Here is a 24,323-nt window from a genome sequence, read left to right on the forward strand (position 1 = left end):
ACTGGTCTAATCTCAACTTTGTCCATTTGAAAGAAAAGTTCTAGTAACAGTTTAAGTGACAGCTAAACTTGTGACTTTAAGGGTTTTTTTTTAAATACTTCATCAGTTAACCTAATACAGTCATAAAGTGACTTAAGCTGTTGTTCTCTTCTTGAGTGGGTCTAAGCTATTGAGGATTTTTGAGTAAATTACATGGTTTAGGGCAGGGGAGTCAAATCCACCTAGCCCTTTTGGGGGTTGGATTCAGACAGTGGGGCTTTTGGGGGTTGGAGCTGGACCCAGTGGCAGCAGCAAGGCAGGGGGCATTGAGGAGCAGTGAAGGTTAATGAAGCTATTACTCACCTCTGGCCACCAACATACATCCCCAGGAGGGCTCTACCTGAGATTTCAGTGGCACCTTTAGGAGGCCCATAGGCCAAATGACAGACCTCTCCAGCTGTACATTTTGACAGTGCTTGTCAAGGAAAATGAGGTATGGAGTTTCCTCCTAGAGGTGTTGGTTCACATCTTCCCACTAACATTGACTTTTTTATTTCTATTTTTTGTTGCATGTCTTCTCTTTCTTTTTTTTTGTAGCAACCATCAATGCTGTTTCTGGGACGGAGATCAAGAACCAAAAGCGATTTAAGTGTAAAAATGTATGAAGAAGAGATACAGGTAGGGAATGCCAAGGTGTTTAAAATCCTTAAGTCTCTGGTTAGCAGAATAATCTTAATTGGAATACTTAATCATCCTTTAAAGTATTAGAGTCTTCTACCCAGAAGACACAGGTACAGCAGAACGCTCTGCTGTGTGGTTACAATTTATAAAGCATCTGTTTATAATATTCATAACCTCACATTTTGTATAAATATCAACATGCATCACAAACTGTTCTTTATGACTGTGCATACACCACTAAAATGAGTAAATCTCTAAGGTAGAACATGGCACACATTTACCAGTGCCAGCAGCACCACTTGACAGTTCACCTGAAGAATAAGTTTTAGAAACACTTCATTTTTTAGCAAGGTCCTGAGATCCTTCAAATGTAGGAGGTCTCTGCTAGTCATTTTTAATATCTCTGTTTGCATTGGAAATACATGGAACACAAATGAGTAGTCATTTTTGACAGTTCAGTATCTGCTATGCTAAATACCATTGCCTGGTTTGGATCCCCGTAGAGCTTATGGAAGCTTAACTTCCATCTCCCCCTAAGAAGAAGTTTGCTGTGTTCAGGCTGAGGCATGTTGATGGAGAGGCTTCCCCTGCCAGTCTGGTAAGCAGTGTCCCTGTACTCTTGCATCATGTGAGCAAGTAGGGGCAGCAGAATCCTTCTTGCCCTTCTCCCCCCCCACCAGATGGGCTCACTGACTGCAGTAGTTCATGGTGCCTTTCTCCTCCCTTGGAGGAGTAGTGTGACATTTTGCCTGATAAATATAGGTATGGCACAGACAACTCAGTGAGGCTGGCTGGAGAATTAGAATTCAACTTGTGGAAACTGTTTTGAGGTTTTAACATTTTGGTTCTGACATAAAATGAAACTACTCAACATCCAGCTGTTGAAGCAAAGCCTCCATTATGGTCAATAACCTGGTGGTGAGGTCACCCATCTGGGATAGAAAAGAAAAGGTTCAAGTCCTTACTCCAAACTGGAGTCTCCCATGTGTCAGGCAAACAGCCAGCAGCCTTTTGGCTACAATGGGGTGCTTGGCTTCTTTCTCCCTGATGGAAATTTAATTAAAACGAATGCGCTCCTGTAAAAGGTTTCCAGTTCGGTGAAGAAATGTCTTGTCATCAAAAAGGCCAGCAAGTTCTAGAACTGAGTAGCCTTTTCAGATCCTGGTAGAGTCAATGATACTACAGACAAGAGGAATAAATCGGGTTACTGGGGTACCCTCAGCCATGTGCTGAGTGAGAAGAGCGCACCGGAAGGATCCCACTCAAGTGAAGCGGCAAACTCCCTAGGTTTGTCGCAACAAATACAATTAACTCCTGAAATTAAGTGTTTAACCTTTTGAATCTTCTCAGTATTCTTTTGTTTCATGCTGTGGGGGGGCGGGTGTTGTGTGGGGAAAAGGCTGATCTTGGTGCCTGTAATCTTCTCCCCCATTAGGAATGGTATGAAGAACATTCCGGAGAAGAATATCAGCAGCAGCAGGAAGATTTGCCCTCCTCCAATAACCCTCTGAAGCCTTTGGGCCTCAGACAACGCTCCCAGACTGTCATCTAGGCCGAGCTAATGCAAGCCATTCTTCTATGCAATAACAATATAGTATTGTTTTACAGTGTATTAAAATAATGTATATAGATCTATTCAGTATATTGGTTGGGTTTAGGGTTTAAATGTTCCTTCCCTTAGAAGGCTATATGAGTTTAAATAACGGACAAAGAGAAACCCAGAGGACTTGGATTAGGACTGCTGGAACCCAAGAATCATGTTTAACCTTCTTCAGCAAGCTCAAATTACTGCAGTTGTGAGCATCTAATACAGAGTATTCAGACATGGTACCTCTCCATCTTCCAGGCACAGGCCTACAGTTCATCATGCCAGTAAGAAAAGAAACCAGAGGGAAGGGATACTTAATCTTTTGGAAAAAGGAAAAAATGCTGAACTCACCTGCTAATATTCAAGTCCTGCCTCGTTAAAAATATTTTTTCTTTCAGTGAATCATTAATTCTCGACTCAGAAAATCAGGGAGTAAGTTTGTATTTCTTTCCTCACCTGGTATAAAGCCAGATGGGTTGGATGAAAAGTTTAGCACTTAGACCTGGATTAGTTTTACATTTAAGTCTCTGTGCTTACTGACACTCTTGAGGCAGTCCTGATAACAGCCCAATCATGGGCAGCTAATCCAGGCCCTTCTGTGGTGGCTGAGCACCAGAATTGCACTCCAGCAGGTCTGCAGGGCATGACTAAAAGTTACAAGACTTGATGCAACTTCTGGAGATATCTTTCCTGGAGTAGTGTGCTCCTGGGTTCAGTACTGACCATTTGAGCTGGCCAGGGCTGGGAGCAATTTGCCAGAGTCCAAAACGCTCACCGTCTTACGAGGTGGGATGGGAGGTCCACAGCGCTCGCTGCGGTTCTCAGCCCTGGCTGTTCAACCATTTGCTTTGTAATGGAAGATCTGGGCCTGGTCCTGCGCTCTTCTTGGCCTTGCAAATGGAGGGGTTCTTATGGCACCAGAGTAGTGACAAAACACGCATATGGGCACTTTACTCTTCCCTGGCTCACTTGGCAATAATATTCCCAAAGGTGACAAACATTGACTGACTGGGGGACAGAGACCTGGTCCTTTGCTGTTCCTACTCTCTCCTAGTTCAGAGCAGTGTGGAGAAAATGTGTGGTGTGCCTTTCTGTATCATACAGGAAGACTCCTTGGGCGAGGTCTCCTTGGCTGAAAGAAGTATCTTCTATTCCCAGCTCTGTTGCTGAGTTCCTTCTTGACCCTGAGCAATTTCCTTAATCTCTGTGTGCTGTTCTGCCCACATAGTGGGAATAGTCACTTCTAATAAAGCACTCTTTTTGGATCTCTGGAAAGTATTGTGCATGGGATGTAGTGGCAAAATGTGTATTAGAAGCTGCCGTGCCCATCACCTTAATCTTTGCTTTCTCCAAATTAAGCCACACCCAGATAAAAGACTGGCTCTTTCCTTTAGGTAAACCAAAGGGCATAAGTTTGTTTTCAAAGTTGAGTCTTCTTTTACCCTGTGAATGAGTTTGTTGCCCATCAACCCACTGCCCTAAGTCAGGGCTCGGCAAACTTTAAGGAGCAGCTGGGCCAAAAATAAGGTAGCCTGCTCCAGAGGCAGGTTACCAGGCAAGATCCAGCCAATGCTGCCACCCCCTGTGCCCCAACCCTCCCTGCTGTATGTATGCCAAGGACTGAACTTTTGCTCTCACACCTGCTACTGCAGCTTCCACCCTTTGCCCCTGTCACCAACTGCCTCAAGCAACAAATTTGGTAAAAGTGGTGGCTGTAGTAAGGGGGTGTGAAAGAGAGAGAGCAGGTGGCATTGCAAAAAAACTAGAACTGGTCAGCAAAGGGAGATGAGCCTGTCATCTACCCCTAATTATGCTGCTCTGCACAGGCCAAATGCAGTTGCTTGTTGGCTGAAGACCCCTGCCCTAAACTAAAGAACATGTTGAGTGTACTGGGAAGGGGGTGATAGATTTCCACAGCTTGGCTGTAGTGGACATCTGGATGCCATTTTCTTACTGCTACTGAAAAACATGATGGGATTTTCAACTGTGCCTTATTGACTAAAGCACATGTCCTTTGAAAATTTCCTGCATGTGTAGAGGACAGAAACATTCTGATCAGTGTAAGGGGTGGGTGGTCTATACAGTAGTCAGTTCACCTGTATCTAGTGCATGCAATCTATCCTTGTTCAACTGTTGAATTCTTTCATCTGGGTGCTCAATATTTTCACTTTCTGTATGGGTACAGTGGATTGTAGGGTTATCAATGACTTCTGAGCCCTTCTGAGCTTAATTGTGAAGAATGGGACCAGTATTCAAACACACCCAGACCACTAAGTAATGAACATCCTTGAGCACATCTACACATGGACTCCCAAGTGCCAGTGTTTTGCACTCCATTAGTCATTTTTGGATGTTATGGAAGTATATAGCTTCCCCTTCTCGGTTTCTTGCAGGATGGAATGTACCAGAATAGTACAGGTTAAAATCAAATCTGGCAGTGTGGGAAAATCCACTCTTCTCTTATTGATCACTCAAGGTTTTTTTCCATTCCTGGGTGGGAAAGGAGCTAACAGCTTTGAGCTGTATGAAAGATGGATTTGCCTCCTTAATATGAGACAAGTGATGCTCTGAGATCTGTTTTGGAGCTAAACTGCCACTCCTGCTTTCCACGACCTTATTGCTGAAAAACTGACCTGCCCCCAAATTATGCACTGTATTATTATTTGAACTTACAAAGTTCGAAAAGGTTACTTTTTCCAAATGACTTACAGTCTGGAAGGAAAAGGAAGTTTGAGTACGGGGCATCCCCTTCTAATTGTCCTCCACGTACCCTTCATAGACAGAGACTTCCTCTTAACCAAGAAGACAATCATTTTGTAGGGACAAGGGAGGAAGCATGGCAGGATTTTGTATGATGGCATTTTGTTTATAAATGGTTTTATGGACATGTCTGTACATGGTTCTATAGATTTCCTGGCACACTAATAAAAACATCCTCTGCTTTGTAATGACAGCAGCCTCTACTCCTCTTTCCTACACTGAAGAACTGAATTGATCTGTGGTTGAATTATTACCAAATCTGAGTGGCAGGATGGTGGAGGAGACTCTTCCATACTGTATCAGATGGCAGATGCTAGCACCTGAACCCTCCACACATCTAATTCTAAAAGCTGTAGTAATTTTAACTACTGAAGCATTCAAAATCCTTAGTTTGCCCTGTAATCTTACATCCTGTGTACTCCCTTGCCAAGATTTCTCCCCCAACCTCATAGGTTCATAGTTGGTAGGGTCGGAAGGGACCTGAGCAGATCATTAAGTTCAAGCCCCTGCCCTGGGCAGAAATGAATACTGGGCTCATATGACCCCTGGTAAGTTTAAGCTCTCATGACCCCAGACCCCCACTTCAGGAGGGATGTGGATAAGCTTGAGAGAGTCCAAAGGAGAGCCATTCATGTGATCAAGGGTCAAGAGAGTAAGCCTTATGAGGAGAAGCTGAGGGACTTGGGACTCTTCAGCCTGGAGAAGAGAAGGCTCAGGGGGCACTTGGTGGCAGCCTATAATTGCATAAGGGTGGTACACCAGGATCTGGGAGAACAGTTGTTCACAAGGGCTCCCCAAGGGATAAAAAGGTCTAACGGCCACAAACTTCCGGAAAGCAGATTTAGACTAGACATAAGGAAAAACTTCTATAATGGTCCTGAGTGTCCAGTGTCTGGAACAGACTCCCCCCCCAGAGGTGGTGCAAGCACCTACTCTGGACTCTTTCAAAAAGCTTTTGGATGCTTATCTTGCTGGGACCCCATCAGACTTCTTGCCTATGGCAAGGTTGCTGGACTTGATCTTGCAAGGTCCCTTCCAGCCCCTAATGTCTATGAAATCTAGCCTCCTTTTAAAGACCCCTAAGATCGGAGCCAGCACCACTTCCCTTGGAAGCTGGTTCCAGATCCTGGCTGCCCTGACTGAAGTAGCGCCTCCTGATGCCTAGCCTGAACCTACTCTCCGTCAACTTGTGGCCATTATTCCTTGTTACTTTGGGAGGCACTTGGGGGAACAGGGTCTCACCCATTCCCCTCTAGTCCCCCCGGTAAGTTTATAGATGGCTACCAGATCCCTGCCTCAGCCTTCTCTTGTGGAGGCTGAACAGGTTCAGGTCCTGTAGCCTCTCCTCATAGGGCCTGCCCTGCTGCCCCCTGATTGTGCGCGTGGGCCTCCTCTGGACCCTCTCCATGCTGTCCACATCCCTCTTGAAGTGCGGCACCCAGAACTGGACGCAGTACTCCAGCTGCGGCCTGACCAGTGCCGCATAGAGGGGGAGGATCACCTGCTAGGACCTGCTAGTGATGCACCTGTGGATGCATGACAAGGTATGGTTAGCTTTGCTGACTGCGTCCTCACGTTGGCGGCCCACGTTCATTTTAGAATCAGTGACGACTCCAAGATCTCTTTCTGCCACTGTGACCTCAGTCTGTCCCTTGACAACTAACATAGTTTTCAAACACAGTTAAGTCACATCTATAAAAATGACTGCTAACCCTGAATCCTGTTGACTGAGAGAAAACCAAGCACTTCAGTCATTTTTTAAAATGGGTTCTAGGCTCCCTAGACAGAGGCTTCAAAAAATGTCCTGAAATATCACTCTTAAAATTTCTGGTTTTTTGAGCGTTTGGGATCTGACAGTTTCTAACTGTGCAGTTAATTTTCAAGCAGTGGAAGCAGCTGTGACTTCTCCCCCTAGGAAAAGTGCTTCTGTCTGGGCTCAGACATTTTCTCCCTGCTTCCTCTGTTCTCCAGCTTGCGCTGCCTGTGGTTGGACTGGTTGATTTTGCCAGGCTTCCGGCCACAGCTGTTACACAAGATTACTAGCGTATGCAGTTGTGTGCCGATGCAAAAAACCTGTGACAGTACAATTTTCACTAAGCAGGGGAGGGGGCTGTTTTTAACGACAGACTTCTCCATACATGGCTGCTATTTTAGGAATCTCTTACTAATCAAAAGAGGAGTGCTGTCTTCCCATTGGCACTAAAGCCAGTTTCAGTGTAATTAGTGCTGTGTGGTGTGACTTTTGCCCTGTTTCTGGCACCACCCTGGTGCATGCTCTGCTCTCGTGTATTTTAATACTGCTGTAGACTGTTTAAGTCAAATCCAGACAACAACAATGGATGAACAATGTTTACTCAGTATTATTTGTACTGCGGTGACTGCTAGAAGGCCCCTCTCTCATGGACCAAGAATCCATTGTGCTCTGCGTTGTATTAGCACTAGACACCAGGTAAAAATCACTGACCTGTGTTTATCTGACTTTTTCGTACAGCATCTGAGCCTGGGATTCCAAAGGCAAAAAGGTTGTGTGTGTAAACCAATAGAGTACCAAGTATTTCCCCGTAGAGAAAATATTCACAGTGACATACCGGGGATCCTGAATGGGAACTCAAGTGGCTAATTCCACATTACTTTCTTTGCTGCTGTTTTAACCCAAGTTAAGAACATACCCTTTGTGTAGTGCAAAGATGCTCAAAGTTGCACTGAGACCGTTATTTCACAAGTTCGCATGATTGTGAAGTGAATGCTGATTGCTTTATTCTCCACAGGGGAAGCTGGGGTGAGGTATTAAAGGGAAGGAGGAAATAAAATCAGTGGAAGGAATAAAAAACTATAAAAACAGAATTTTCTTGTGTGTAAAAGTCCTTTCTGTGCAGCTGCAAAATTCCTCTGAGGACTGCAGTCACTTAAAATGATCCCTGTTCAAAACCTTCCTTTTAAAACAGTCTCTTTAAAAATGGTTCCTATTCTGACCAATCCCTTTCCATAAAAAATGAATGGGAACAATTACTACTGACCGTGGAGTGCCAGCGGGATGGCTTGACATGTGGCTCCCAGTTCTCATTTGATTGGGCAGCCCCTGAGCTGGAGGATGTGTGGATTGAGCAGCATTGTTTTTCCCCTGCTGAATCAGCTTCTAGTTCCCTGGCGTGGAAGGGTCATTTCCGGCTTAACATCCAAAGTGTGCTACATCTTAGCAGTAAATTCAGATTGTCATAATGCCTTCAGGATAGAAAAATGAATGCTAGTTTTGGTGGTGTGTTCACAAGGAAGATGGGTTACTTGGTCTGGGTCCCCCTTGGGTGGGGTGTCCTTCAGTGATTTGGAGAAGGAACTGAATGGGTCCAGCCAGGGAACATCGAAAATCACCTGCCAGTTGAGCATCCCGCAATGACAGCACGAGGACTGGACTTTCCCACCTCCAGATCTTGCTCCTTCATGACCAGCAACTCGGTCTGAGACCTGCGAGCTCTGAAACCCATCCCAAGCTCCTCACCATAGGTGGTATCAAGTGGCTGGACATCCTCTCGCAGCACTGCTTTCAGAGGGTGGTAAGCTCAATCACCTTGAATTCTGTCAGCAAAGCCACGGTGAGGAAAGCCAGGTAGTAGATGAGGAGGCAGATGCCATATGCTTTGCCCAGGTGGAAGCACTGTGCTGGCACTGACACAAAGGAAAATACTAAGCTAAGCCCCAGTGCCCCAGCCAGGATCCACATTAAAAGGCCATCTGGCTCCAGCTGAGAAGGAAGACAAGAGTTAGTGAGTTCTTATCGCTTATTAAAAACAGCACTGTCCCTGTCCCTGTCCATTCTGTTGGCCAGAAGCAAGTGGTACCATCTAGTGAAAGGCTGACAATACAAACTATACCACTGATCTATGTTTCCACGCCACATCCAACTGCCAGAAACAGATGCTGTGCCAGGCTCCATGAAAAGGGATTCTGCACACTGGCCACTATGATGGCTCTATCAAATGTCAGGCACTGCTTAACTTGAAGAAATAGCCTCCCCTTCCCATTTCAGCTGTGACTTCATCTGCTTTTGTTAAACAGACTTATGTTGACTTCACACCCTGAGGGAAAACAGCCTTTCACTGCCCCCCCTCTGTCATGGTGGAAGCTTTAACAGAGACGCATCTCGCCATGCTATCTAATACTGCTTAGAGGAGGAAAGTACAATCCAGACAAGTCTCCCTCTTCCCCACAGACCGATGCAATTGAAGCCTTCCAGACAGCCTTACCTTTACCACAGACTGGCTGCTTGTCATCTGCAGTAAGCAGCCCAACCCCACTCCAACCAGAATATCTGCAGCCAAGTTCAGGAACAATAAACCTTGCAGGACACAGAACTAGCCATGAAGGTGAGCAACTGGGGCAAAGCACAACTGGCTTTTCACAGCTAAAAAATGGGATTACCTCATACAAGCTGTTTAAAGAGCAAGAGAAAGATGCTGGTCACACTGGTCCTACTGCTGGAAGGCCTAGATGTGGCAGAGCTAGTTGCTGGCTCAGAGACAAGGCTACTAACCAGGAACATGTTGCTCATTCATTATCATGACAGCAGACCTACAGCTACTGAGGACGGTGATCATTCCTTTTCTCTGGGCAGCAGTAACTGGCAGCTCTGATGTGGTATCTGAGCACCTATCAGGTTACCTGGGACAAGAGGGCTTTCCTGATCCTACAGTTGTAGCATTGTAGCTCAAGTCCCTGAATGTAATGTTCCTGCCTTACTTAGAGTTGCAAGTCAGAGCACAGGGTGAACATGATCCTTTTGCTAAATGTCCATGGAAACAGTATAGGATAGTGCATGCAGCATAGGCACCAATTGCCCTGATCTAGGTTCTAAGCCAGACCCTAAGGCTAACTTTCAATATGGTGGGTGCATTAACACATGATATTAATGCACCTGAATAAACTCTGGTGCAATTTGTGCCAGAGTCAGCTGCTCCCAGGCATAACATTTTCATGTGTGCCCAGGACTGCAGCAATTTGAGCTGGGGTGGTCCTGGGTTGAAGGCATGTCTTCATGAAGAAACTTGAAGAGACGCCTGGGAGCAGCTGACCCAAAGCAGGGGGCCTGGTGTGGGCGGCTGGGGTCAGCCCTGGGTTTCAGGTGGTGGCATGCAGTAGAGGGGATGACTGGGGCATAAGGACAGGCAGCTCCCACACTGTAGCACCCTCATGCCCCAGCCAGCCCTGATTAGTCTACATGTGCATTTGAATGCATGCAAGCACTCTGCTGTAAGGCAGTACTGCCTGACATAAGTACTGTCCTACACCAGAGTTGATTAGTTTGCTGCATCCTAAAATGAGCATGTGTAGATTATGACACTTTATTGTGGAGTGAATCAGTCAACTGCAGTAAAGCACATGTGTAGATGCACCCAGTGATGAAGGCCAAGTCACAATCATGGCTACTAAAGTTTTTCCTCACCATTCTGCCAAGACAACTTAATCCCATCCAGAATCCTCTTCTCTGATCTGGCCTTTGTTCTGGAAACAAAGGGCTAATACCTCCTGCAATCCTCCCTACAAAAGCACCCTCTATACACAAAGTCCTGAACAGACCCTGCTGATATGCCCTCAGTGGGGAGATGTGAAGATCTACGTCTACAGGGGGGCTTGGGGCTTGGTACAGAATGAATCAGCAACAGATTCCTCAGCTTCAAGTTTAATAACACCATTTAGCTCTTCTCTACCACCTTTCATCCAGGGATCTCAAAGCAGGAGAAATGGTATGGAGAGAGAGGCAAGAGACAAGGGGCAAATGAATTGGGTAAAGTCATTCAGGTCTGTGACAGGGCTGGGCATAGAAACCAAGATTCCTGTAGCCCCACCCAGTCTATCTATAAGGCTGCTCTGCCTCAGATGAAGAGGTTGTCCAATGCAGATCAAGCTTAAAAGGATACTGAAGATGATGCCCCCAAAGCAGGCAGAGAAAGCCATGCGGGGATATCCTTGCCGTGCCATGGTGAGGTCTGAGAATGTGTCTGCAAAGGACAAAGAACATGTTAGAGTGGCCCCTCTGGACACGTAACTCCCTCCCAGCTCATGACTTTTTGCCCCAGGAAAGCTCAGGTGGTGAAACTGGCTCAGCTGTGGAAAATGAAAGGTTTTGTGGTTGGGAACTGGGCTCCTGAGAGACTCTACAGTCCTTTCAGCTGCCAGTTTCACAGGGGGACATCTACATGCCTAACAGGATCCTACAGGAATCTCTTTGGGTTGGATGCAGTGTGCGTTGGCCAACTGTGATGGCAAACCCTATCATAGTGGCAGCCCCCAGGAGATCCTCAGCAAGACACTGGAAGTAGCTTGCTTGTCCTAGCCTCCAGCTCAACATGTTGCCATATAAGACTGATTGTTAAAGGGGCAGCATAGCAAGAGCAGTATCCTACAGCAATGTGCAATTTCTCTAACCTGCGGCCCAGCACATGCGACTGGAAATCAGCCTTGCATGCTGTTTCCAGATGAGGAAAGGAGGGGCAGTGGTATTGAGAGAACCGAAGTGGATAGTGTTCCTACCTAAGGAAGTGAGCCCTCCCCACACTGCACCAGAGCCATGAGCCAGGCAGCACAGAGCTGCAGGTTCTCTAGCTGACAGTGGTGAGGATGTCTGAATCTCTGGCCACTGGTGGCAATAAGGGTCACAAAAAGGTACTGCCAGTGGTGGGCCAAGCTGTTCCCTGTTCTCCAGGGAGGATCCACAATGTCCTCTTCCTCAGTATCACCTTCTAAGCACTTGGGCTCTACCACATCTGGACTGCGCGCGCGCACACACACACACACACACACGTCCCCTCACCACCGATGCTGTTCCCCCAGGCCAGCAGTGTCAGGCCCAGCACAGTGTTGCTCAGCTGAAAGATCACACCCAGGGTCCGTAGGATGTTGACTACCTCGGTGGCAGCAGCTTTAATCCACATGGCACTGGCCAAGAAACCCAGGAAGGCAAAGAGCTGTCAGGGAGAGAGCAGGGGCACCGTAGTGTAATCATGTGTCTGGGGCACCTGAGAGATCCAGCTCCCTAACTCCACAGCCGGGGAAAATAGGGGCCCTGGCAAGGCCACCCACCCTCCCCAATGCTTCAATGTTGGCCAAGCTAGGAATCAGACTCCAGCCTCTTCCCAAAGGCAGCTGGAGGCATCAGTACAGCCTCAGGACCCCAGCTGATGAGAACTATCTGATCATCACTAGCCTCTAGCTCTTCCCAGAGCTGGACCAGATGGGAAGAGGACAGTACCGGACAGATGGGAGAGGTGAGTAGGGAAGGGTCGCATAGGGCTGGACTAGGTGGGAAGGGGAGGGGACTTGTCACAGTAGGTCTTTACACAGTGGTACTTGGGTGGTTCCCTGTTCTTTGTTGTGAAGAAGACGACAAGGGCCAGGAAAGTTCCAATCAAGATCACCACACCCCAGATGGGGAAGACACCCTGGATCTTGTACAGTCCATCTGCAGGAGGGAGAGATTGAGAAGGGAGAATGGTCAGTACACAGAGAGCCTCAGGTCAGGTCAAGCCTGGCATGGTACAAACCAACAGCCCTGAGCAAGCCTCAGGGATCAATCGTGGGGCTTGCTTTTTATCTAAGGTATGCGGAGGGGGCTCAAGGTCTCCAATTTGGAGCTAGGCAGGATCCTAACAGGCCTTGGTACAAGTTAATGTAGCTTGCGCTGGCTCCCTGGGGTAGCTCTGCTGGCGAGGACAGCCAAAGCAGAGCACATGCTGAAGTGCATGCCTTCTTTCCTCTCCCCTGGTGAGGGTTGGGACACCAGCTAAGGACTTCACCCAGAATTAAATGCAGCCCCCCTTGAAGGGGAGGGGAGAGAGCAGCAGCCAGTGGCCAGCAGTGCTACATGCCCACAAAAGACAAGGGAGAAACACTCTTCTTGCCGTTTGCTATCTCAGCTAAGCAGATAGGGCCACCGCTTTCCCAGCACACCCAGGTGGAGCCTGCACAGTGCTCAGTTCCTCTTACCCATGGCAGCAGAAGGCTCAGTAGGACCTTGGCACAGACATTATAGAGCTGCTCTTATCCAGCTTCTTCCCCCCCATGCTTTGGTGAGGAGGAAGTATGTACAGGGGCTGAGGATCTATCCTGAAATGGCTGCACTCCTAGGAACGGCAACTGTAATGACCTGAACCTCAGGCACCTGTGAGGCCGGTGGAGCAGTGTAGTGCAGCTCCCACGGCAAAGCCAGTAAGCTGTGCTCTGCTGGGCAGCAGGTGCAGGATGCCTGGGCACAGGTAGGAGCCAGAGGGGGGCACCGGGTGAACACCAGGTTCTTACAGGCACCGGATTTCAGCGTGAGGATGCAGACCAGGGGACTGGTGATCAGATGCAGGCAGTTGAGCGGTCTCTTCCAGTTCCGGTCCTCCGTGTCAGGGTCCACGATAGGAACAGTGAGCAGCAGCACAAACTCGATCGGCATCTGGGAACAGATGGCTGTAGAGGTCGGGCTTGCAACAACGGCCACCCCTACAACTCCCCCCTCTTGTACAGGCACATTATGTACCCTCCCTCCTAGTTACAGATCCCTCACCTTCCAATGCCACATGCTCACCAGTGGCACTGCAACTTTGCTCCAGGCTGTCAGACACATGATCCCCACAAAACCCCGGCCAGTGTCTTACACCAATAGCTCAGGAACGACCTGTTCTCAAAACGGGGCAGAGTGCTCACAAACCATCTCTGAACATGCCAGGCCATTTATTCAGGTGTTGCACCATAGACACTGGGTGCTTTCAGTAGTCCAATCTCACAGGTCTGGCCACTGTTTATGTCCTGGCCTGTTCCTGCTTGGCATGTTCTTTGAGGGGCGAGCAGTTTGAACCACTCCTGGCAGCCCTGGACCTGGTCTGGATGCTAGAGAATGTGAAGAGCTAAATTTTCTCCCTAGAGGACGAGGCAGAACCAGGCAGGTTGCGAGCTGGTGCCTCTCACTTAGCTGTGAGCTGGTGACACCAAAGGTCAGGTCCAAAAGACCTGCCTACAGGTCCAGTAGCTTCACAGTCATGTGTTCCTAGCCTGTTCTAGCAGCATTCCCATGCCACAATACTCCAGAGATGTCTGATGCACCTTGACCTGCTCCTGTCTTCACAGCAAGGTCTTTAGCTTCTGTGCTCTAGGATCTCCCTGCCTTTTGAGATGCTGGCCTTGGAGCCAGGTCCTGCTCAGTTATGCAGAGAGCCCTTGGACTGTGATCACGGGTATTTCTCCACCTGGTATCAGGAAAGGGTTGGTAGGTAGAGAGGAAGGAACTTTTCCCATCCCCATCTAGATGGGCCTATTCTTTTTAAGACACAACCAGGTTGTTCTGCTCCCTTGGTCTCCCATGTTACTTGCCTGCCTCAGTTTGCAGCCAGGAACACAGCCCAGCTACCCATGTCACAAAAAAAGGAATGGCAAAAGGCTGCAACCAAGCTACCTTAAAAACTTCAAAGAGTCTCCAGTAACAGGGCTTCCTCCTCCACTTTCTGTAATCCAGGGTATTCAGGGATTTGGTCAGGATGTGGAGTGTTTTCTCCTCATGTGGGAGCAGGGGTCGATATTCTTCACCTGTTTGAGATGAGCAAAGATTGGGTTGGGCATACGGCTGCTGTGGTTTTTTTTAGCTTCACGGGTCCACAGTCTACAGAGGCCCCTAAGGTCCCCCAGTGCCATTCTCAGCTGCCATTCCCTAGCCCGTGCCCTGTTCTTGGTGTAGTCAGGGAACCGTTCCTGACTGGCTAGACAAAGTGTCCTGGGAGTCTGCTTCTCCAAGCCAATGGCTATGCAGGTAAGTGTCTGTCCCTCACCTGGCTCCATCAATGGAGCCCAGTGCCGAGTCCTTCCAAAACAGAAGGAAAATTCGTTCTCCATGTCCATTGTGCCTCCAGATTCCCAACAAAATTTGTGACCATGGCAGTCAAGTGAACAACTAGAATCCCAGCTGTGCTCTCCACCCACTAGACCCTGCCTCATGCCACGCAGTGAGGAAGCTGTGCACATCCTAAGCCTGATGTGCAAGGCAAGACCTACCAAAATCCGCACCATTCATGCTTGAGGTGGAACCTGCATTTTCAGACTCTGTCGCAAGCTCTACAGGGAGAGAGAAAAGGGCAATGGGGTCACAGAAAGATCACAAGAGGACAGGTCACCTGCAAGGGTAAACAGTGTCAGGCCAGTCCCATGAGGCTGGAGCTCTCCCCCGGCAGCTCTCTTACCTGGTTCTCTGGAGCTGGAAGTGGATGACCCTTCCCTTCGCTGTCTCCGGTGGATCCAGGTGCAGATCACCACGGTGCAGACGTAGAAGATGTACAGCCCAAGGTAGCCTACCATGGAGCAACACAGAGGGGGAAGGGACTTCTCTGGCTTTCCCATCCGTCTGCTCTGCCTGCAAGCTTTCCCTGTACCCCCTCAGTTGCCTTTCCACAACCCCATTATTTACCCCTACAGAAGTCCTTTCCAAGCACTCCCACCAGGGTAAGCTATTCCCAGTGGCTCTCTCATGTCCCTGCTGCTCCTCCTCCACAGCTGGCTGACGTGACTTACCAAGAGCCCAAGGCAGGGAAATGCTCCCAAAGTAAAGTGCTAAGAAGGTCACAAAGACAGCCACCATGTAGAAGATGGCATCCCTGAGGAACGGCCGGGAGGCTGCTGTGAAGGGCTTCACCAGGGCAATCCCACCAGCCAGTACGGTGGTCACAAAGATACCAGCACCTGTGGACAGACACCCTCAGGCAGGGCTGGTGGTTGGTTTGCAGGTGGCTCCCTCATCTGACACCCTGGACCTCAGCTGATGGCATCCCTGCTCCCCACCCCCCTGGACACACACGGACAGGTTGGAGGAAGGAGAACCTGGAGCCCTGAGGCAGGCCTGAGACAGAGCAGAGGGCGAGTGCTGTGAATCTGGGTGGGCTGAGGTGGGGTGGGGAGGGGGTGACCAGCCATATCACAGCGCTCTGGCAAGACCTAGCAAAACATCCTGGTCACAGAGCACTTCCCGCTGGCCAAGGCACACAGCAGCCCCAACAGTGAGGTTGAAGGAGGCCATCCTCTCTAGCAGTGAGGGACACTGGGGAGAGAAAAGCCAGGGCACACATCCCATTGCAGGCAGCTACAGACACCTGCCAGGAGTGATGGGGAGGCTGCACTTCAAAGCCTGGCACATGAGTGGTATTCTGAACCCCTCATCCCAACATGGACGTAGGGGAAACGCAGCGGGGACAAAGCCATAAGCAGGGGAGAAGTACTGACATGCCTAGCCACCCCCTTACAGACAGAGTGGGGCCAGCAAGCACATGAGGTTTCTTGGGAGGAGGGACAGTGCTGTATGTCTGGAAATATTTCATACCAAAGAGGGCCCCAATTGCCAGCCCCGCAGTCCTGGGGTCAGAAAAGGCCACCACTGCACTGAAGACGTCTGGAGCGCCGTTCCCGAAGGCCAGGAAAGTGACGCCATGGAGACAAAGGTTAAGGAACGGTTGGCCAGGTTGGCCTGACCTCTCTCCCAGAGGCTCCTGGGCACACATCTACAGGGACACCGCCTGCTCCTGCCACCTTGATGAGCAAGCCTCATGGGGACAGCCTAGTTTGTGGGAGCTAGTGGGCAGGACTTTGGTCTAGTGCAGTAATCAGGAGCCAGGGGTTCCCTTCCCTGCTGTTGCTGGCCTGCTAGGTGACCTTTGAGACATCCCACTTCCCCATGACTGAGTTTTCCCAACTGCAAAATGGTCATGAGTCTGCTGCCATCCTTCAGAAGTGTCCCAGTGCATGACAAGTATGTCGAGAAGTGATTGGAGAGTGATGCTCTTGTAGCAAGACAGAGCCAGGGGGCTCCATCCCCTGCTCAGAGCAGCATCTACAACAGCAGACAAGGTTTTTGAAAGCACCAGCCTGGCTTCTCTCTCACTCAAGTCAATGGCAAAGCTCCTCTGACGGTGATGGGAGCAGAGTCAGACCAGCCCCACAAGCTCTTGAAAGCTCCCTCTAAGCAACAGTTACCAGTAGCTCCTTTGTGGCACTTGTTAGCTGTAGCTTCCCAAAGCTGGGGAACAGCAACAGTCTGTCCACTTATTGGCATAGTCCATCCAGCCCCTGCCCCCTCCCTGCTCTCAGTCTCTCATGCCAGCTCCTAACTTGTAGGTTCAGTCCTGGGCTAGGGGATATGTTTTTCAGGCTCTGATAGCAAATGTTTCAGTTCCAATGACAGTAAGTGAAACAGGATGTGGAAGCATACAAGATGCAGCATTGCAGAAGCATACTAGAAACAGTGAAACAGCATGTGGAAGCATGCAAGGTACAGCATGTGGAAGCATACTAGATGCAGCATTGCACATGTTCCCACCACAGACAGTGAATACCTCCCCTCTTCTTAATATCACAGGGCAGCTAGGCACCTGGGGCATCCACAGGCCATGACAACAGCCCATGTGGAGCCTCAGAACAATCCCAGTACATCAAGCTGCCTTCATTTCCCCCACAGCCTCCCCTGCAGCTTCAGTGCTGCTCCGGGTATGCAACTCCCTGCCCCCATCACTCTTTGTGCAGATGAAGCTTCCTGTTCCTTCTGCACTGCCCATTCTCCCAGCCCTGCCTCCTTGCAGAGGGATCCACTGAAAGGATACTGCTACATTGTGGGACAGCCTCAAGTTGGTGGAGATGGCTGACAGATTGGGGCAAAAGCTGGAGAGAAAGAGAGGGGACAAGGAAAAAAAAAAATCAAGTAGGTAATAATCCCCCATTCCCAGAGCCAAGGAATGGGCAGAAGTGAGTGTATTGTATAGAACAGGGATCAGTGGACAAACTGTTTCCTCTTCTCTTCATAATGGGCTTCAATCCTGACCCACAGTCCTCTGCTATTCCAGTCTCAGCCTCCCAACATACACAGCTTTGCCAGTGCCCCTCTTCCCTGACCTGCACCCCCTCCTTCATCCTCCTAGTTGTGCACTGGCTTTGTAATGTAAACCAACAGCCACTGATCAAAGAGTGGAAGCCTGGTCCCTAAATACCCAATCCTGGACTTAGGCCAGCAAAATAATTTCATTTGTGGCCTCTCCCAAAGCCGACACTTCTGTGAGGTCTGATATATATTGTAAAATTGATCATGCCCCCTCACTGACCTCTCTCTGCTCGCAGAATGCCTTCATCTAGACACAGCTTAGTTCCCATCCTTTGGATAGGAACTAAACCAGAAGGAAAAGCCCCTTCTGCTGCCATGCACTGTGTTTCCAGCTCTGGCAAAGCAGTGGTTGGCAGCAGCCCCACAATGTAGGGTCAGGCAGTTTGACTGTACAGCCCAGTCCTCTCCTGCAATGTTTCCTGGCATGCAGTTGCCACCATGGCTAATATCAGCAGAGCAGGGACACACTCGGCTGTTTTCATCAGTGCTCTCATCATGCAAGGGGGTGACTCAGCAGAAGGCATGGAGAGGTGCCCAAGTCACACAGTTGCCAACTCAACTGCTGGGCTGCATCCAGGCTGGCATTTTGCTGGCAGCTGTGTGTCAACTGGGAGCCTGCAATATTTGCGGAGGTGCTTTGACTGTAAAAGGCTCAGCTCCACCAACATCCATTAATGTACATGTGGATGCCAACACATAGGTGATGACAGAGACTACTCCCATCACCAAAACCTTGCGGCACAGGCCAGACCATGGGAAACCGAAATGGCCATGAATACAGAGGTCAAGACTCTGGGTCTTTTTGATGCCCTTTGCTCCTGGTCACTCTGAACAGATACTCACAACTTCTCAGCCGTCACTCCGAGGATGATGAAGAGATACAGCAGCCATATTGCCTGTAATAACCCAACAGTGAATTAGCAGTGGGTGCTAAGAGCTAAGAAGAGATCCCAAGGGCTTCTAGGCAATCTCCCCAAAACCAGGGCAGGGGAAGGGGGATGGTCATTACTGAGAGCCAAGAAGCCACTATGGAAAGAGTTTCCTACCAAACTAGAAATCAAATCAAGTGGTCTGGGATGAAGAGCCCTGTGCCCCCAGTCTCTTTACCCTGCTCCCCCAAATCACCCTCTACCACATCTGTATGACCTCAGCCCAACCCAAGTTACTCTGCTCACTCCATCCCTGGCAGTGTCCTTCTCCTGGGGCTCCGTGTAATGCATCATGGCTTGTCCTCACTTTCCTGCTCCCTTCCAAGTAGCTTTCTCCCTCCAGATCTCCCTGAACAAGCTATTCATCACTCCCACTCCCTTGGGCTTTCCCTATTTGACCGCCCATCAAGAACATCCCACAGGGTGAAAATCCCATCCCTCCAGTCCTCACATAGAGCGTCACGGCCAGCGGTAGAAGCGTTGAGGGGAAGACACAGAAGACCCCATCCAGGTAGTCAAGGAAGCCACCATCAATTTGGCAGTCAGGGTTGGTGCGGATGAAGGAGCACCACTGCGAGCTGTTCTGCTTCCGCACCTCCCAGCACTAAGTGACAGGCAATGGGTTAGAGAAAGCCGGCTCTAGGCACCAATACAAGAAAGGCCAGGAGTCAGAGTACTGCCCCAACAGGCAGGCATGATCACTTTTTGGCAATCCGAATGGGAAATCAAATAGCTAAAGGAGACCCACTGCTGAGTGGCACATGCTGAGCCAAGGGTTGCCCAGTCTCAGAGTTATCATTAGAAGGCAGTGGGGCTTAGTGAGCAAAGCACTAGACAGAGACTTCTCTTCTCAACTTCACCATGGACCTGCTGAGCAGCTTTGAGCAAGTCGCTTCACTGCCCTGTGCCTCAGTTTTTCTACCTGTAACATGGGGATAATGACAGTGACCCAACATGTGATACACAAGAGCTAGGTATTGTTCGTATTACAGCAGCAACTACAGGGCCCAACCCAAAGTGGAGCCCTACTATGCCAGCCACAGCACCAAAGAAGAGAAGAGAATCAGCCCTGCCTCAAAGACCTTATAACCTAAACAGACAAGGGGAAAGCAGAGAGGGGAATGACGGTCCATCATCCAGTGTCTGATCCTTTGTAGCATGCCTGAGGGGTCTTATTCCCTCAGGCAGCACAGGCTCAGGGGCTGGAGTTGGACCTCAGGGTGCTATTGTCAGCTAGGACTCTGGCAGTTCCCCCTGCAGTATCCCTTGTCCACACCTGGAGGTTCCCAGCAAGGCTCCTCCACCTCCCATCCAGACTTCTGAACCAGCCATGAGCCATAACTACAGAGGCATGAATGCCGCAGCCTGGCAGGGCATACTGACCAAAGCCCTACCAGGGCAAAGTTTAATGGACCCAACATATTCCCACCTCAAGCTGCTCTCTAGGGTATCAACATACATTCCTCCTTCCCCCATACCTCGGATGGGCCTTGCAATCTTGCCCAACCTCTTTGTCAGCTTCCTGATGACATAAGGTGAGGAGGCAATGCTGTGTATTTGGGTTGTGCTCATCACCATGGCATCTGACCTTTACAGTGGTGGCAGCAAGTATAGTCATTTGAGGACCTTAAAATGGGATGCCAGTTGCAATGGCCAAATGTGGGCCAGTAATCCTCCAGCAAAGCTGCTGTGCTAGAGGCAGTACCTGATGTCCTTGGAATATTCATCCATATTCTCCATGAAAGCAAAAACTATTCTGGACTAATGATTTAATTCAAAAAACACTTCCTCCGCTTTGAAGCATGTTAATTATTCCAGGATGGAGCGCCTCCAAAATAACTATTCTGTTAATTAACCCCGCCATGCAGAGAAGCCCCAGGCTCTCTCAGTTAGTATGGACACAGCACTTATTCAGTGTAATCAAAGCACAGCTGCCCTACAGCAGTCTGGCAGCTAGACACAATAGCAGAGATAAGGGCTGTATACATGACAAGGCATTCACCTTGCAGCCTAGTTATTCCCCATTTCAGTAAACTTAAACACCTCGGTGCTGATACCATTTCAGAATTGCTCAGGAGATGCAATCAATGGTCCACTGAGCTGGGCACACCCAACACTTCCCAAGTTGCTGTGCTTCTGACAGGTTGTTGTACAATGTTGTCTCTGCATATCACTAGCCAGCCTATCATGCGTGTTTTGTTTGATCCAGGGGTGTACTTGATAGCTGTGCTGGTCTGAGACAGAAAGAGAGACAAAAAACTAGAACTCTTGGTTCCAAAAAGTGACACCTTTTTTGTCTAATAAAAAGGTATCATTTTGGAACCAAGAGTTCTAGTTTTTTTGTCTGTCTTTTTGTTTGATCCAGTATTTTAGAGGCTTGCTTCTGTCCTGAAGAGTCATAGTTGAAATAAAGATTCCTTGAAATCAGTGTACTGAAAACAAGGTTTCCAGAACAGGGTCCACATGATGACCTTGTCTCCACTGGGAAATGGTAGTGAGCAGCATAGAGTTCAGAATGACAAATACAATACCAGAAGCTCTTAGCCTGCTCTCTTTATCAGCAAAACTCAAAGTGCTTTTTCGAAGGAGGAATGGGTATCTAAGAACTGGGCAGGAAGTGATTAACTTGTCCCGATTACAGGTATCAAAATAGCAGTGGGTTCAAGCCAAAGGGCCAAGAACCAGAAAAGCTTCTAGATACCAACAATTAAAAAAATAAATAAAATAACCATCAGATTTGGATCAAATCAAAATATTTTGCTTGGGTAATTTTTAGAGGCTCCCCTTGGATTTTACCCATTTTTTCTTTTTCAAAATCCTTTAGTCCACCTCAACAAACATTTCTAAATGAAGAATGCTTTTGTCTGGGGGAAGAGGAGAAACTCAAGCTTTAAGAACCAGATTTTTTTTGACAACTCCAAAATATGTATCCCTTTCTCCCACCAAAGTTTTCATGTCATGAGGTTCAGTGTTGTGAACACTTTCAGTTTTGACAAATTAATGGTTTTCAGTGGCAAACTGAATCAAAGGATTTTCAACCAGGTTAATCAATGTTCCTATCATACACAGGGAGAAGTCAAGACATAAAGAGGCAAAATGATTTGTCGAGGTTCCCTAGCAGGCAAAGCCAGGAAAAAGAATACAGGTCGCCTAAGTCCCATTCTACCTATGAGTCCATCCTGTAGCTAGGCTATATGGGATTTGAATCTGTGGCTCTCAGGCTTCAACTTGAAGGTTTGACCTTTAAGCCATACAACATCACAAACCACAAGGAGTTGTACTGAGATATCATAGCAGAGCAGCAGCTTTGTGTAATCAGCCCTGACCAGTGCTGGAAAATTGACGGTTAGAAGTTGAACCCACTGGGTAACCTAGTAAGGGAATTGCAAGGAAAAAAAAGTCCTCAGACTCCCCAAGGAAACTCCTATGTATTGTTGGATCCTGGCATCACTTCCAATTCCCTTCTCCTACATAAGGCCAGAAGGAAGCACTCACTGCTCAGTGCACCAAGTTTCGGCTGCGGTTCATGAAAAGCCGGCTGGAGTGAAGTGATGGATGATTTCCTGGACTGCGCAAGTTCAGAGCACGTCTTCTGCCACAGTTCAGCATAGAAAGATACCATCTCACTAACCCAGGGTGAGGGCGGGGGGGGGGTGGTGCAGCTAGAACAGGCTGTGGGCTTTTCAGTGGCACATAAAGCATTCAGTGCTAACCTGGATGAGAAGGAACTCATCGCCTCAGCTTGATCGCAATCTGACTTCCTTCCCGCCACTTCAACTCTCTCAAAAGAGACTACAGTGGTTGCCACCGAAACCACGTGCTCTGCTCCCTCCCAACGTGGAACCTCAACTTTAAGTATGTAACTGAAAATCAGCTGTAATGTTTAAACCAGACCTTGTGGTCCCCACTGAGTGTCCCCAGAGACACTCATTATACCCGCACAGGTGGGGGAAGAATCACCAGCAGGCAAGGTAAACTAGTGGGCTGGGCGCCACTCCCAGTGCCTTGTGCTCCACCAGCATTGTCCATCCCAGCAGGTCACAGCTGCTTTCAGCAGGATGCATGCATGAGAAGTTACAAGAGCCACATTAGTAGTGTCATGTGGTTATATTAGCGAGCTGTATCTGGGGAACCCTCCTCTCCAAATACTTCAAACTGGATCTTCTACTCCTCCCCTGGGTCTCATTTCAGGACAGCACATTTCAAGCCCGTCCAAGTAAACAGGTGGCTTTCAGAGCTCTCTGACAACCTCTAAACAGAAAGCTCTGCTTAGCTTTAACCACTGCCTCGCTGCAAGGAAGACGCTTCACCTCCAGTACCAGCAGTTTCAAAGCAACTTCCTGCCCAGCAAAACAGCAAATCACACAGAAAAGACAGTGGCAAACAAGTCTGTTGAGCAAGAAGAAAAAAAACCCTGTGGTATCAGGAAACTTTTCCCCTAGGGTTAGCAACTGAGGAGAAAAAAAAGTTAGGCCGAGGGAGGGACTCCAGGCGCAGGGCCCGTCCTCCCAGACCCACCTGGGAATCTGCAAGCCCTGGCGCAGAGGTCCCTTGTACTGTTAATGGCCCAGCCACAGCCTGCTGTGGGGAAGCTGTGGCCTTGCTCCCAGCAGCCCGTTTCAAGACATTGCCGCTCAATGCACCATTCAGCCGCGTTGTTATTACAGCACTCTCAACCAGCGGATGGGATTCCTGGCAGCGGCTCCGTCCGTCTGCCAGCCTTATGAAATCAGCCAGGTGAATCAGCAGGGAGGGGCTGGTGCCATTCAGGCTGGAGGAGAGTGGGTCCAGCAGGATGGGTGTGGCTCAAGAACCCAGAAAAAGCTACTCCTTTGGTCCAGGCCTCTCTCTGGGGTGTGGGGAGCATGGCAAGCAGGTAGACCTCCCCCCACGGCCCCAGCCACTTGGAAGTAAAAGGAGGGACAAAGCTCTTGTGCTTGCCGTGGGTCCAGGTCCTGGGCTCACTTCCTGTGCTAACACGGACGTCACACACATAACCTGCAGCCAGTGCCCCCATGGGCGTTCCCACTGCAACCCCTGGGAGGGGCAGGCAAAATACAACCTGCTGGATGGGTCTTGGGGCTGTGAAATCTCTCCCCTGTTCTGTGTAGTCTTGGCTGTCCTTTCCAGCTCCAGACCCCACTGTGCTTTAAAAACCAGCGCGAGTCTTACTGGTGGGAGCACCCAACAGTACCAGCAAGGGGCTGATTCTGCCTCCACGGAGGAGAGCGATCAAACACCACAGCAAAGGGTACCTGCTACACACGCCCTGGAGAGTCTCCTCAGCGGACCCTATGGCACGACACCCACTCAGCCCAGCCTGAGCTCCTTCAGGTGCTACGGGCGACCCTCCGCGGGGCGCTGTCCATGGCGCCGTTTCTGTACCCGGCCACCCCGGCTACTTACATCCACAGTCTCGGCCCGGATGCCCAGCGGGAGCGGCGCCAGGCTCGCGGCCCCCCACGGTCCCACGGCGGCTCCCGAGGCCCGGGCGCCCCCGCGC

The 24,323-nt window shown here is 49.3% G+C and overlaps 2 protein-coding genes across 2 annotated transcripts in view; one reads left to right on the forward strand and one right to left on the reverse strand.

The window, feature by feature from the left end:
- Positions 1–5,201, forward strand: part of TPCN1 (two pore segment channel 1) — a 69,259-nt gene extending 64,058 nt beyond the window's left edge. The window contains exons 24-25 of the mRNA XM_019539416.1: positions 577–657; positions 2,096–5,201. Coding sequence (XP_019394961.1) covers positions 577–657; positions 2,096–2,212 — 198 coding nt within the window. The 3' untranslated portion in view covers positions 2,213–5,201. The remainder of the gene's footprint in view (positions 1–576; positions 658–2,095) is intronic.
- Positions 5,202–7,343: 2,142 nt separating this feature from the next.
- On the reverse strand, positions 7,344–21,101 carry SLC8B1 (solute carrier family 8 member B1). The gene is given in 16 exon segments (XM_019539338.1): positions 7,344–8,747; positions 9,250–9,314; positions 10,921–11,001; positions 11,814–11,967; positions 12,340–12,461; positions 13,298–13,439; positions 14,436–14,566; positions 15,029–15,088; positions 15,214–15,321; positions 15,542–15,709; positions 16,344–16,449; positions 17,617–17,674; positions 18,735–18,787; positions 19,272–19,424; positions 19,569–19,665; positions 19,667–21,101. Coding segments are annotated over 16 exon segments (1,806 nt in total). The 5' UTR covers positions 19,777–21,101; the 3' UTR covers positions 7,344–8,549.
- Between the last annotated feature and the right edge of the window lie 3,222 nt (positions 21,102–24,323).

This window comes from Crocodylus porosus, unplaced genomic scaffold (genome assembly GCF_001723895.1).
Source record: "Crocodylus porosus isolate Cpor-Errol unplaced genomic scaffold, CroPor_comp1, whole genome shotgun sequence".
Taxonomy (NCBI): Eukaryota; Metazoa; Chordata; order Crocodylia; family Crocodylidae; genus Crocodylus; species Crocodylus porosus.